General features: G+C 53.1%; 1 protein-coding gene across 1 annotated transcript; it reads right to left on the reverse strand.

Moving 5' to 3' along the window:
• Positions 1-8,444: 8,444 nt before the first annotated feature.
• HER10_EVM0006942 (prenyltransferase and squalene oxidase) lies at positions 8,445-11,116 on the reverse strand. The gene is made up of 5 exons (XM_035476513.1): positions 10,267-11,116; positions 10,064-10,191; positions 9,900-10,017; positions 9,523-9,822; positions 8,445-9,458 (listed from the first exon to the last, which is right to left on the reverse strand). The coding sequence occupies exons 1-5, from the start codon at positions 10,980-10,982 to the stop codon at positions 9,206-9,208; spliced, it is 1,515 nt and encodes a 504-aa protein (XP_035329549.1). The 5' UTR covers positions 10,983-11,116; the 3' UTR covers positions 8,445-9,205.
• Between the last annotated feature and the right edge of the window lie 4,339 nt (positions 11,117-15,455).

Raw genomic sequence — 15,455 nt, forward strand, 5'->3', positions numbered from 1 at the left:
GTTGACAGTTATTCCCAATGGGTCGATTAAGAGAAGCGGTGGTGGTTCGGAGATGCAGGTCCAGATCCAGGCGGGGGAGACGGGAAAGACCGTAGCAGGGGAGAGAAGTTGTCTCAGAGCAAGAAGGAAGAAAAAAGTGAAGCAATGCGACGAGGGTTGATTCCTATCCAGACAAGGGGACCAAAGATGCGGACGCCGTGAGATGCAATCGAGCCCAACGGTGAGGCGAGCAGAGAGATCTGTGGTCGGGGGATGTGATGGGATGGGCTGGGCTGGGCTGAGCTGGCACGCACTCTACGCACCACGCGCCAAAGCACTGCTGGGAGGGTCGTATGTAAGGCGTAGGGCAGAGATCCGGGGCGTGGTCGAGGGTAGTCAAGTATGTAAGGTATGAGTTGTTCAACGAGATGTAAGGTAGGAGAAAGTGAGCTGGAATCGGCCAAGTTTTTCGATGTTTTCGTGGTCCCCAGGTTGGAGAAGTAAAAGCCTGAAGAGGTATGGGGGGGACAAGATGAAGAAAGTCGGTGGAAGGGGTGTTGATGTGTTGTTACTTGTGAGTGTGTGGGTGAGTTGTGTTGTGCGTGTGTGCGTGTACGGAGTATTGAAGGTGGTGGTGTGTGTGGGTGGGTGGTGTTGTAAGTTAAGCTACGTATCCAGGGCTTCCGTCTCTCGGGTTGCAGGAAAGCATCTGAGCCATGAACGGAGAGACATGTGTCTGCTTTATTGCAGAAAAAAAAGAGGTGCCTTTCTCTTTTTTTTTTTTTTTCTCTCTTTCTCTCGTGCTTCTGGGCTTGTCAACGGAACTAGTGCGGGGGCAAGGGGGGAGGGGTGGAGGGGGTGGTCAAGCAACAACAAGTCCAAGTTCAAGTTCAAGTCGAGGTCCAGCATCAACTTGGTAAAGGTACTTGGACATAATATCGACACTATCCGTAGCAGTATGTGGTATTGGGGAGCTTCGGCGGCAACGGCAGCGGCAGGAAAAGGAAATGAGGGACCAAGCAAGAAAGAGGGGAATGGAACTGTGTACCTCGCTACCTTACCTTGGCTAGGGGAGGAGGAGAAGACAGACGAACGAGGAAAAGGTCAACAAGCAAGCGACATACAGGGCGTTTCTGTCCGTCTGTTCGGTCAGTCTGCTGCATCTCTCGAGTCTGGGCAGGGACGTGAACATGGAAAGCCAGACGCCGAACTGACAGGGGGGGAGGAAGAGCAAGAGAAAATAAAAACGGGCACTGCGGAAAGAAGTGCACAACGACAATGGGGGCGCTTCTTCCAATGTCCCCTTCTTCTTCTTCTTCTTTTTTCCCTCTCTCAATTCTTTTTGGTTCGAGATGCAAGCGGCGATGCGGCTCTCGAAAGAGTGTGACCCATGCTTTGCTGCGTTGGCTCGCCTCGTTGCCAGTTGATAAAAACCGCTGGAGACTAGACAGCTCCACAACGACACACTGAAGAGGGGGGAGGGGGGTACCAGCATCATCGCTGGGCAAGGGCCCCAGGGCCAGGGATGGGCGGACGAAGATCTGTCTCTCTGCTGCTGAGACTTGGAGGGAAAGGTCCCCTGCTCGTCCATTAGTCTCCCACTCTCTCTCCAGTCTTGCTGGCCCAGTCCCCTGGTCGCTCATCTCGAGGCCCGGTCGTTCGTTGGAGTATCCGACCTGTAGCAGATGAGTATCGAGGCCTGGACTGGAGAATCGACGAGGTATCTCGATAACGTTGCCCCGTACGGGACTTGACCGCAAGGTCCGACGTGCTTCAGTCTTCAGATGCTTAGGAGGAGCCACAGAGCTTGTCGCTGCTCGTGGTGCTTGACGGTCCCGTTCAAGCTTCTCCTTCTAGGGCACTTCGACTTTTCGAAATGCAATCTGTGCTGCCGCCGATCGTGCCGCCGAACATCGACCGACTTACACTTTATTCTGTTTTGGGCCCAGCTTGTGGTTTGCCCACGACATCATCGTCACAAGCAAAGGCGCGCGCCTCTGGTACATGCGTACATGGTCGAAACTTTGGACGAAGTCTCTCCGACCATGTGGCCCGCCGGGTCGCATAGCGGGCTGCCTTAGCTTATCTGGGGCTACAGCAGAAAATGTCGAGGGCGAATTGTGAGACGAAAAGACTGAGAGAAAAACAAAAAAGAGGAAAAGACTGACGAGGGCTGCAAATCTGCAAAGCCGGTGGCAAAATGGAACCATACGGACATGTAGGACCCCAATTTGGCGAGGCGAGCTGGTTCTCCTCCGGCGGCGCACAAGAGGTCTGGTACGTTGCTTTTACTTGATCGAAGAATCTGCCAAGTAACTCTCGTCGAAGAGTTTACTTGACGTGCGGGATACGCTGGTCCCGAGTCCGGGCTTCCATGGCCTTTGATTCAATTTGTTTCGGGCTGGCGGCGAGTCAAAACGCCAGAGCATGCTTATTTGCTTTTCTGGCTCCTCCGAAGAGGGATGTGCCCAGTAGTGTATAGAAATGCCCTATCCAGTGACCGTGGAGAAGAGGGAAAGAGACAAAGGATGACTGATGCGAATTCCATGCCCTAAATTATTCGTGTTAGCGGCGACTACTGCACCTGTAATCAACTATCCAGTAAAGGGCCGGTTGGCACTTGTGGACAATTCCTCAGCAACCTGTCAGACCGTAGACGTGCCGTCTTTGTCGGCTCCATGGTACTGTTGCTGTCATTGTCACCGTCGGTGGTGTTGTCCAATGTTTCCACCGCTCATTGTTGGTCGTTTCGTCACAGGCCGAGCGCCAATTTGTTGTTGTTGAGATATACCATCCATCGTCATGTATGTACGTATGAGGCCATGTACATTGCTCGCTACTTTAGGCTTGCGTGCATGTATTGACTGCGGTCAACGACCGTCTCTGCGGGGGCAGCACGACGCATGCGGTGGGTTCGGACTCGGAGTTGAGCAGAAGAGGACCCCCCAAACTAAGCCAGACGTCGAGATCGAATTCACCATGCCACCCATGACCCATCCTGCTGCTGCTTGCTGCTTGCTGCTCGCTTGTGTTGCGGGACCCGAGGTTGGGGGATTGGAACCATGAAGAAGAGGAGGTACCCGTACGATGTATAGCGTCTCCGGCAACTTGGAAGGTGACATTGTGATACCAAGAGAGAAGGACGATGAACCTAGAAGTCGAAGAATTGGCGGCCAGCCCCAAGTTCGTCTGTGCCATGTCAGGCAAGGCCTGGCCGTGCGCTTCGATGCTAGCTGGGACAGGGTGAGGACAGCGCCAGGCGCCGGGGCCCACGTTTGGGATCATCGGTGGCTCCCAATGATGTGCAGCGATGGCGGGCGATTCGCACGGCATCATCAAAGTCAAAACCGCCTGTCGGCCAAAGTCGTCTCGTAGGCTAGCAATTGTATCCAGTCAGGGACCGCCAAAATCGAAATCCTTCTCCAATAGCTCAGCGAATCACCGGCACAGAAAATGGAGAAAACCCCCCGGAGCAAGAATGTAGTTATACTCCGGTACAGATACAGACTGGGCTCGTTGCGGTGACGGATCAAGGTACCGCCCTAGAGCGGCAAATCAGCGCTTGCTGGGCTACCGGCCGTTCGTTGGCTCAGAGTGCGAGCCAGGGTGCCGCCTAAAATAGAGACCCCCGGAGAGATGAGCGACGAAGAATAGGTAGACGAGAGCGAGCGAGCGGTAGTCGGCGGCGAGACGCTGGATCTCTAAGGTTGTTCATGGTGCGGCGGCTGCAACTCCCAGGGTTCTGCCATTACTGATTTTCAAATCCCATGGATGATGGGGGGCGACGGCCGCCAGGGAATAAGGTGAAGTCGGTGGCACCTGGTGACCGAACGGCGGGCCTCCGTTCGAGGTTCAAGGGCCCCCGGCAGGCGGCATCGTCCCCCGCGGGCAGGATTGCAAGGTCGGTGAGGAGGTCATCTCTCAAGTCTTGTCACCGTGAGCTAAGAGGGTAGCAGACGACGTGCATGAACACTCTGAACGCCGAGAGATGGCTTTGAGAGTGGGTTCGACGGGGGCGGCGAGATCCATCAACATGGAATAGCTTCCCCCTCTCTGGCTTTGAGAACTTGAACCTGAACCAATGTTGCTTTCTCACGTCGGAGTGGGATGAGCAGCATGGAATCGATAGGGAGGGGGTGCGCTGTAATCGGCTCCGCGGGCAAATTATATCTCGCTTCTCCATATGCAAGAAGCATGTCCCTCTGTCCACTTCCCCTCTCTCTGGTATATTGCGAGAGTTACAGTGTTCGCCGCAGACTGCCTAGGTCGAAAAAGGACCCTCTCTCCTGCTGTAAGGTGAGGCAAAAGTTTAATGACTAAAGCGATGATGGCGGCGAGTATGGAGGGGCAGGAGAAGAGGAGGAGGGGGAGAAAAAATAAAGCCACGCGAATGCAGACCGTTAGATGGCCGAAAACGGACAACGACGGCGACACCACCGAGAGGGGTGTGAGGACGGTGAATACCTAGGTCTGTATGCATTGAAAAGACCGTGAATGCGTGGTGAGGTCAGGTAAGGTCAGGTACCTCCAATGAAGGGGGACAGGAGGCTGTCGGAGGGTTTGAAGAAGACGTTGGAGTGGTTGATTTTGTGTATTCTGTGTCGTGCTGTTGTTCCGTACCTTGGTTGCTGGATGGATGGTGGGCGTGGGGAAACGAGACGAACGTGACCTCGGTTGTTGTCGAGTATCCGCCGTACGAGGTGAGCGGTAATTACAAGTTGTTGTAGCCGTCGTCGATGTCGATGTCCCCATCGTCTCCAGTTCGTATGTTGTTGGTTGTCGGAGGAGGAGGAGGACGACGTGGTGGTGGAGAGTAGGAGACGTAGATACATGGGTACTTGCACAATCACGTAAGTTCAGTACGTATCTTGGGTACTCGCAGTGGGAAAGAGCGACCTGGAGGCAGTAAAGTACATACCCAAGGTACCTGAGAGAGCATCAGTACGTACTCCGCACCACGGACATGACATGACGGGTACGGATACCTTGGACGTGGGTTGGTGATGTGGGTGCCGGTGCATCAGTACGGATCCATGGAGACCTTTGGCAGCAGCAGCAGCAGCAGCAATAACATGTAGTAGCAGCAAGCAGACATACCTACAACAAGTAAGGACAAGCAGCAGCAGCAGCAGCAGCAGCAGCAGCAGCAGCAGGCAGGCAGGCAGACGCAGCGCAACGGCTGGCTGGTGCAAGCGGGCGCGCGCGAAAACGCACAAGTTGCAACTAGGCCGGGCCAAAGCAAGCGCAGGCCCTTGGGACGCAGACCACACCATGCAATGATGAGCTGGCAGTGCCGCTCGACGGTGTTGCTTTGATGAACCTGGAAGGTAATCCAAGGGAAATCAGGAAACCAAGCCCGGCGAGACCTCGATCCAAAAGGCAGGGTGCTCTCTCTTGCCATGCACTGGCCTTTTTTTCTGCTTTCCACACCCCTCGCCCATCTTTGCCGTCTCTCTTTCTCTCTTTTTTTCTCTCTCGATCTCTCTTCGTGTGTGTGCATGTGTGCGTGTGTGCGTGTGTGTGTATGTGGGAATGTGTGTGTCTCTCTCCCAGTAACCCACCCTGATATCTCAGGTATTTCTGCCTCTGCCTCGAGTCTTGTAAGCCAATTGGCAAATACACCCTTCGTAAAGGCTGGGAAATCGAAGTGAGAGAGAGGCAGGTACTGTGGTACCTGGCCGTTCGCAACCGCGATCTGTCAATGCAGGTGAGAAAAGCAGAGTCAGATAAGGTCATGCGCGCAGAGGTCGAGCAACGGCCAGATTGCCGCGGGCCAACTCTTTTCTTGTTATTGATGACTTGTCGTAAGGTAGCTTGTAGCTTGTAGCTCGTTGTTGCTGCTGCTACGGAGTAGTGATACTGCTGCTTGGTTCTCCACGGAGCATGGGGAGCCGTCAAGGAAGATGAGAAGCAAAGAGGAGGTTGGCGGCGTGCAGCTTGCAGCTTGCCGCAAGGGGTCGTGTCAGTCAGCGAATCGCCCGTGGCTTCCTTCCCGAATCAATCTGGAAGCACCATGGAAGGCGCCAACGATGTCATTCACTCACTCCTCTCACCATTGACTTTTACACTCAATCATTCATTCGCTCACTCTCACTCACATCCGTTACTCTCGCTCACTCGCCATGTCATTCATCTCATCTACCTCATCTACAAAGCCACTCACAACCATCGCTCGATTGCGGCAGGCATCTCACCACCTCACCTATTTCAACATGAGCAGGTGATGTCCGCCCAGCGCCGATTGCCTTACCTCCATGGTCTTTCCCTGAGAAAGTCTCACCAAGCTACTGCAGAGTAGAGCAAAAAGGGTGCTGCTAACTGGTGCTGCTACCAAAGAAAAAGCCAAACGTCTCTTGCCCGACCTGACAGAGCTAGCTCTTAGTCTCTTAGCGCTCGCCGTAGAAGCCATCCCCGAATGTGATTCGTCAATTGACCTCTTTCTGGAACCCTGTCATCTGGATCAATGATCAATCCCAGCTTTTCCCTCTCTCTTACTTCTCTCACTCTCCACACTTTGCTCCACCCCAGCGGCCGGCTCTCACGAAGCGGGGACGATGGGGGGGGCGTCCGCATGTCTGTTGGCGTGACCTGACTTTTCTGATAGCCGGTAGACCCTATCGAAAAGGCCGATGGGACTCTTTTCGTCTCATGTATTTTGGCCATGACACATTACTTTGGCTGGCATCGAATGAGAGATGGAACAAATGAACGGACTATGTATGTACGCCTCCTAGGAGACCTTTCTATACCCGCCTGCCTCACCAAAATCATCTGATTTGAACTCTTCGCTTGCCAAGCGAGTGGGCATCGGAAGACCCCTAGTCAACCAAGATTCCGTGTGCCAACGATGGACCCTTTCTGTGTAGGCTCTGTGTTCGTAGTGATAGTTAAGTGGAGATATCCTCACTACGTCCGGAACTGCTTCCGAGACAGAGCTTTCTTGAGCATTTATTGTTATTATTATTATCCAAGTCTCTCTCCAGTTCTGCCTTGGCCTAAGAGGGGACTCCACCGAGCTTCATTGTCTTACAATAAATCCCCGGTTTAACGCGGCTAAACAAAATCCATAGAAGTGATACGATGACCGTGCCGAGGTGTCTCTCACCGTCAATCTCTACAGTCTCTTGACTCCCCAGACACATCTTGTAGTACAGAAAGAAGCCAGTTGTGGAACGAGACCGTATGTGTCCTCCCAAAGCCAGCATCCACAGCCCGGGACTTTTTGTGAACCATGGCCTGCGGGATCCGGTGGCTCGGGAATACAAGTTTGTGATTACGCTGGCGTCCCCCTTGTGTATCATGTACTGTAGTCTGTATTTGTACCCCGTCTTGGAGCTGAGTCGGCAGGGTAGCTCTTTCGATGAGGGGTGTGAGGGGCACACAAAAAAGAGACATCATGGACCCCTCCGTCTCGCCCTCTCTCTCCGGCTCCCTCTCTGCCACATCCCATCCCGGCCCCCCCATTTCGAAGAAGACAACACACCTGGCCTTCTTTCAACGTCATTTGCATCCAGTGGGGGAATGCCATTGGACAGAGCCACCCCCGATCTGAACGGAAGATAGAGGAGGGTTCGTCAGTGTTGATGAAGGTTCACCGGACCTTTGACGCTGGGGGGATGAGGTCGGCCGGCCGCTGACCTCTCTTGGAAACCTGAGGCCGCATCACATTATTTTACCACCCAGACCAGACCGCTGTTCTATCATTTCCCACCAGCTGAAGGAAGGGCCCATTGAGTTTTCACCACCACGGCTCGAGTCCACCTCGGCGGATCCAGATCCAAAGCCTGGAGCAATCTTCTCGTTGTCCGGTGCTCGTTTGAGCAGATCACGACGACGCGTCCTTTCCAATAATGAGTAGGCAGATCGATTCCATTCAGGACACAGCCCGCCCATATCAAGCGGCCCATGACATGACCTCCCTTCCCGGGTAACTCTTTTCTGATATCAGAACAACTCCAAAGAGGAATATCGATAAAAAAGAGGGGCACGCTTGCGTCTACCGCAGTAGGTGGCTCATGTATGACAGCAAAGACATCTGCGCCCAGGCCCTGCGGCGCTGCTGTAAGGCGAGATGCACCAATCGAACCTCGCGTGGTCGCCATGGGTTAGGTCAGTCTGCTGGGATAATCCACCGCGGACTCGCAGTAGGCAGACATGTCTCTGTCTCTGTCTTTCTCAGCCTGTTCGCCCACGCCTAAGCTAGGTATCCGTACACACGCCTACACCTACTACACACCCACAGCTCGCGTCGATCTAGCTTCTCTGTGCCTTTTTTGCCGGCTCAGGGCTGGACTGGACAACCTGTCTCAAAATTGTCTCTGCCTTGTGTCTCAGACCTGCCATCCCAAGACAAGCATCCAAGTTTCGGTTCTTAGCCGTTCCAACTACCTAGCCTCCAAAAGACATACGCGTGGACGAACAGCCGGCCACACGAGAATGGCACGGCAGAGGCATCAAAGTGGCGTGTTACAGGGTCTCCAATGTCTCTCTAGATTGGTCTGGTTCTTGGGAGGGCGGGAGAATTGATGATGTGCATTTGCTCGCCGCCGCCGCCGCGTCGTGGCGCCGAGAAGCCAGAATAAACAGCAAAGGGAACCCTTGCTTTCGGAAGATGCGTAGTCCCGACCGTTGAGCGCTGTTTTTTTAACGAAACATGCTGTCCCATTTGCGGTGGGATGTTCAAAGGTCAACACTGGATGCCGACTGGTTCTGCGTGCTCGGCCAGCTTGCTCTGGCCTGGATCAGAAACGGTTTGTTCGAAATGTATTACCTCCTGCTGCCATAACACCTCCCTCTTCCTCCCAGTAAACAAGTTGCATGCCGATTCGCGTGCTGCAGCTGGCGCACGTTCAAATGCAACTCGACCTTTCGGGAGACCCAGCTTGGGAGCTTTCAACATGCACAACCACACAAACTCTCCTGCGCCGCCGCCATATTGCCGTGATGAGTTGTTCAAAAGCTCGCACATACGACCCCTGTCTGAGATCTCTTCGCCCCGGGCTCGAAGCTGCAGGCCCGTCGTGTTCGCTCCTCCATCCCACCCTTCCTCATGATTGGGGCCGTCAGTAAGCATGCATGGCACGTTTCCCATCGCCGAGTTCATTTCGGAAGGTCTCCGCCATCACAGTGCCCCTTTTCGCGCGGACCACGTGATACGGGATTCCGACGTTCTTCCTCCATATATACATAAGGGGGGGCGGTCGCCTTCAGGCGGCCTGGTGGCGGGCTAGAATCCCTGTTTCGACGCAAAGTATGCCTTCATGTCGTCGACGCTTTCTTGGGGGATGGTGTAGACGGGGTGGATCGTCCCGACGCGGTCCTCCTCGTTGAATACCTGTGTTCCTTCGGCACAAGGCGACGCCACCCACTTTGGCTCCGATAGGATCGTCTCATCTTCGTTGACATATGTGAGATCCCACTGGTGCTGTGCAGAGCTCAGTCCTGAGAGGACGTAGCAAGTGTGGTACGCATCCGACGGCCTATCACTCGAGTCAGCGACGAACCATCCAGATCAGGAAGCTTCTATCATCATCGCCGTCTCACCTGCTGGGCTTGTCGCGGAGACCGCCACGTTTGGATCGGTCTTGACCGCAACACAAGATGTATCGAATTAGCCCCTCACGACTGTAAAGACTGCCCTGATGGGGAGTGAAGCTCGCCTCGTTCGGTTGATCCTCGAGCTCGATTGCGCCTTTCAGTACAGCGTCGATCAAGGGCCAACACCCACCGACCCAATGGCTGTAGCAGCCGTCGACGAGCTTATTTGTGCGGCCACTGAAGCCACCCTCCGGAGCGTACTGCCGTGACGAGAGCCAAGAGATAAGTCGTGGCACGTCGAGGTATCTGTCATCGGACGAAGCAGTCAGTATGCGCTGCTTTCATGTCAACCCCTCAGTGGACGAAGGCGGCGGGATACGTACTTGGGAATGATGCGATGCGGAGTGTCCAGGATCGAGAGGCAGCCCAAAGCGCAGAAAGCATAGGCTCCATGCGCTTCACCATCCGGCTTTCCCGATATTCCACCCTCAAATGTTTGGCCTATTGGTGAGCGACGGCGAGGCAACCAGGCTAAGGTATGACTTACATCTACGTACATAATCCGCCAATCCAGTGAAGAGCGTGGACCGCTCAGGCGTCCACGCCGGCGAGTCGGTTGAGAGGTCCAGAGGCAGGTTCAGTAGGGTTACAATTACGGCTGCACAGTATGCTCCCCTAGAGACCTGTCAGAACTATGGCGCAAACCGAGAGAGGGAGAGGATTGAGGAGGGGGGGCTGGTGTCAACATACCTGACATCTACCTCTCCGCCCAGGGCCATCTGAATCCCGCCACTGGGTTGCTTGAGAGAGCAGAGCCATTTCCACATGGCTTTCCTATCTATCACCTCGTATGCATCCTCACCGCCGACGATGGCGAGGGCGAGAACAACAGCGTAGGTTGTGGCAAGGTGAGAGTCCTGTCCGTGACCGCCTCCGATGCCACCGGAGGGGTTCTGCATTGTACGCACTGTCTTGATCAGGTCTTCTCGGTACACTGCCGTGTCGTAGCCGAGCAGAGCCAGGGCGTTGAGGGACCAATACAGGAACCATGGCCGACTCGCGTCGGCAGCCACATACGGGGCCGGAAATCTCCCGAGCTGCTTCTGGAGAAATTTGATGTGGTTATCACGGAGCAGTGAGGGTACTCCTTGGGCGTTGTGATCGATGTCGCTGTCCGTGGCAGCCAGCAGCGGGACACACTCCCGCACCGTAGCATCCTGAGCGTATGAAGTGGCCGTCGGAAGCGTATCGCGCACAGGTGGAGACGCCGTGAAAAGTTCTGGCACGGTACTGTTCGTCTCGATTCCTTCGATTCCCAAATCACTCAGGTCGTCGATAAACTCCTCGTCCACATCGCTGTCGGAGCGTTGCGGCGACCCGGTCTGGGCCGATGCAGCCATATTTGCTGCGCGCTTGATGAAGGTGACTTTGGTACGGCGCTTGAGAGGTTTGATGCGGGGTCTCATCTCACTCAGAGGCCGATTATGGGATGCGAGCTTGGTGAGACGTCAAGAAAGATTCAGACTCCCATGTTTCAACGATATTCGCAGAACCTGATGTTTGAAACCCAAAAAGATGTCTCAGTTGGAAAGATATTCGCTTTGGGCAGTAATGATGGATGAGATGGGCTCTTCCCACTTGCCATAATGCGCCTAAGAGAGGAAGTCCATAAAGGTGGGGCTTGTCTAGATTGATTGGCTGTTTTCGTCTCCCGCCATTAGTAAGCCCCGGATCCCTCATCACCAGACATCCCATCACGATGTCCATCTTCAACGACATCCCATGGAGTCTCTGGCCGAGATGATGGTAAATTGCCTCTGAGGACGCAAGACACCCGTAATATACCCTTTTTGTTGAAGTAGTGGTGTGAAGACTCTTCTCTACACAAGAGCAAATGATTCATCTGTCGACCGCCCGGACGACGGCTGCCCTCTTCCTCTCGAATGTCTTAGAGACTTCCAACGTAGGGGTTCGGAATCGACCATAAGAGAACGGGAGTTCTCGGGCATTTCAGATAATAATTCATCTTTGAGTGTTGCACAATTGCCGGTTCGTCCAAGATCAGAGGCCCCTGAGCTTAGCCGTCGAAATAGAATGGAACTACTCGCGTGGAACAGCATACCCAATTTCATTACTCACTTGTCTGTATGCTCTTCAGAAATATATCAAAGCGAAGTCAAGTCAAAGGAGCTCACTTTGAATAAAAAAAAAGGTTGGAAATCGTCTAGGCTTTACTCCAGGCCTTTGGATATACTCGGGGGCCACTTGACTCTCGCAATCCCCTGATTCGAAGCTTTTGTTTTTCATTATCAGGGTCTAGATCAACTGACATTCTCGAATTCCTCAAAAGACACTATAACTTTCTTTTGTAGCTCGAAGTTTCTCAATTGGGTTCGATGGATGAACCGTCTTAAAACGCCGCCATATGAAATATTGAGATACCGCCATATCCATAGCTTCAATGGTGGGTTCTAGGAGCCATTCATGGGGCCGTTGAAATGTGATTAGGGCCTTACTCAGGTCGGTAATGGGTACAGCCTAAGATAATATGGGATGATCTGCCAGGGAAATTTTCCAGTTTGGGTTGCGGTTTACCTACTTGCATAGGTGCAATGTCGAGCTTGCGCCAATGAACTAGTCAAGGCCACCCATATTCAGCATGTTCCATTGAGTAGTCACGATCACCAGGTTTGTATTGGAAGTGTATGCTGTAGATAAATCGATGCTAACAGATCCAAAGATTCTTCATCGAAGGTTGCGAACGTTTAGGTATGGATCAAGCTGAAGAGACAGGTGAGACCGCTGAAACCTTCGATAGACTGACTGCAGTTTTCACCCCGAACTCTGTCGTGTTCTCAACGACGAGGTCAATGTTTGTTCCCATGACTTGGATATGTTTCATTGGCTCATCGTTAGTCTATAGGACGTGCTTGAGTAATCGTGGCCAGGTTTTGCAAGCCACTATTCAGGGCCGTCTCTGCATGATTCAGAGGACCAAAGTGATGATCCATAGCCCTTGACAGACTCATACCACAGAATATGTCTCAATCAACATTTCATTCCATCTCAAAACCCTTAATAGAGTTGTTCCGCCCTTAATCCATGAATGTGATTTGATCTTCACACCACAAAAGCCAGAGCCACCACAGCGACATGGCCATACTCTGCAAACCGTCCATACTGAGCAGAGCAAGACGGGCCAACAACCATCAAACCGAACCAATCTCGAGCAGCATCAACCCTCAAAGACTAGATAGTCTGCGGATACCGCGGCAAACATACCCATCATGCAAGAATAGAGTTTCCAAAATCCCAAACAGACGTCTGCAAAGCGGCAACTCTACTCCATCCGATCAGCCGCTCGGGCCAGGGACAAACTATGTTCGCTATAAACCTCAAATCCGACAACGATGTCTATTTATACACGACATCTAGCGGTTTCATACCACTATAAAATCTAGGGGAAGTGTCGGATGAAGTCGTTCTCGCAAAAGTCCATCCACATTCTACATATCCTCTTGGTGTATAGAACCTCGGCGGGTCGAATTCACGGGAGGACTTCGAGCTCAGACACGGCCGACTCGACTGGACTCGAGGGACGAGAGGATGGAAACACGAGGTAAGTTTGCAGATGAACGGAGATGAGAAGTAAATGTGACATAGCTATTTTGCAATAACGGGGATGGATTAGCTGGATCCAGGTCCGGTGGTTGAAGGGATGTTATGGAAACAGACATTGACAAACTGAGCCACCTCCGATGATCCCACGACCATCTTCAAAGGCACCTGGAACCAAGGTGAAGACAACCATGAGACCTGCGAACAGGAAATGAATGAGCGAACTACTCAAAGGGCGAAGACGAAACTTAGTTGCGAGTAACATCATCAGAGTCACGAAATCAATTGGAAGTCAACGCTCTGGACTGGCAAAGCATTAGGTATAGCTACTAGCCATGATGCTCAACTCAACGTACGACCACGAGCATAACGCCCACAGCCCAGGTCGCTCCACCATGTTGGACACCGGCCTCGAGAGCTATCTAGGTCTTCGAAGGCAATCGGGCTGCCACTCACAAGGTTGACTCATCACAAGCCCAACCGACATTTCTCGGATGCCTGGATCATACCACCGGGCCTCTCGGGCTTATTTTCTCTGGAATGAATTGGAAGCGCATAGTGCCGTGTGAGAATGACGCAACATCCATTTCTTTCAGTTCCATGACAACACACAAGTGTGGACAAATCTCGAGTCAATTCACTTCAATTAGCACCGAGCAGACAAATAATAGCTGCCTTGATGGTGTGACTAGTTACAAGCCTGCCCACTCACACCACCTGCGGCATACAAGTTTTTCCGCATAGTGTATAGTGAAAGAGAGAGAGAGCGGTCAATAGCGCCTGGGATTACCATTGGAGCCAGCGCAGCGCTGTGCGTCCCTGCATGGCCAAGGAAGCAGACAGACGTTCATGTGTCAAGAATCCTGAAGGAAAGGTATGCAAATTATCTTCAGCAGCATTCCAGCTGCGCGGAGAATAGACCTTGCAAATACCTTCACAAAACCCACCACACTGGGTATTTTGGTCTGTTTCTGAATGGAATGGTGGCATTCTTGAATCCCTTTGAGGTGGCTGCGCAGCTTGGATCACACACCACTTGAGGGGGTAACAAGCGGTCAAGATCTCGAGAGATCCGAGCACCCTCACTAGAGGCGGATGGCGCCGCTATAGTTTTGAGGCCATCAAGTGATCAGACCTCGGGCTAGGTTCGGCTAGGAACGTCCTTCGATGCCAGTGCCTGGCATCGACATCGACATCTCTGTCGCCAAGTTCCCGGGAAACTAGCAATATCGTGAGTCCGTCAAGTTGGTCGTCAGAGAGACAAATCGCAGTCGTAAGTTGGGCAGGGCTTGGGAGAGAGTTCCGTGCCCCGCGTCCGACGGAGGAGGGGTTGAGGAGGGGTTAGCGACCCTCAATTGGCCCCATCTTCAATCAATTGAGGGTTTGCGTCTCGCCTTTGACTTGACCAAGTATCAACTTGAGTCCCTACCATGGAAATCAATCGAGACGGTTCACACGGATCAGCCAATTGTCGATTGTCGGGTACCAAACCAACTGTTCTCAAGCCAATGCTCCGAGGTGACAGCCACGAGTCTCGACTAGCCTCCTGTCTCTCATAACGGCCCAAAAGCATTACTTGCATCACGTAATGCAAGGTAGATAGTAGGCATAGAGAGTCGTCGGGCGAATCCCGCCAACGGCCAACATGGGATGCGGCATGATTGGTTGACGGCCCTACCAAGGCGTTTTCTTTCAGACGAGAATCTCACACCGCACATTCGAAATCCAGGGGATGGCTTGCAGCAGGTTTCTTTTGCCGTACAATGGGCATGGGGGATGGCGGGAAGATACAACTGTGCCTGAGCAGCCCCTTGCCGGTTCCCCTTGGCCTGCACCAATGATCGTGGGGAAAATGACTCTCGCCCGCATTGCTGCCGGACAATTCGTTGGCCCTCTGCTGCTCCGCTCAGTGTCGGTCGAATTTGGCTGGCATGTTGGTATGTGACTGATTCACTCTGGCACGAGGTTCGCATCTCAAACGAGACAAACGGCTCTGTAGTATCGAACCCATAGCTTCGTACAACATCGGCCTCGGCGGATATATACTTCATGCCACTTGTCATCGCGATTCTCTAGAAACCCATCAAATGTCCGGTCCGTGTGGGGTCCGGCGGCGTCATGGCATTCCGTCGAGGAGGCTCATAGCTAGAGAAACATGAACGGTCAGAAGTATAGTATGCGAGATGATGTGCAAGACGTTATGCCATGAATGCAAGTATCCGAGAAGAGGCAAGTGGCACAACTCGCCATCAGAGACGGTGCCTTTCGGAGTGGACATGTTGGACCAACTACAGACTGAGATGCCTGGAGCCTGGCGTCTT

This window comes from Colletotrichum scovillei, assembly GCF_011075155.1.
Source record: "Colletotrichum scovillei strain TJNH1 chromosome Unknown Contig00009, whole genome shotgun sequence".
Lineage (NCBI taxonomy): Eukaryota > Fungi > Ascomycota > Sordariomycetes > Glomerellales > Glomerellaceae > Colletotrichum > Colletotrichum scovillei.

Bases quoted from the DNA above. Each gene is read 5' to 3' on its own strand.
- HER10_EVM0006942 (XM_035476513.1), bottom strand. From the start codon at position 10,982: ATGAGACCCCGCATCAAACCTCTCAAGCGCCGTACCAAAGTCACCTTC. The intron at 10,192-10,266 runs GTATGTTGACAC...ACAGGTCTCTAG, and splicing joins GGCGGAGAGGTAGATGTCAG to GGGAGCATACTGTGCAGCCG. The intron at 10,018-10,063 runs GTAAGTCATACC...GCTCACCAATAG, and splicing joins GGCGGATTATGTACGTAGAT to GCCAAACATTTGAGGGTGGA.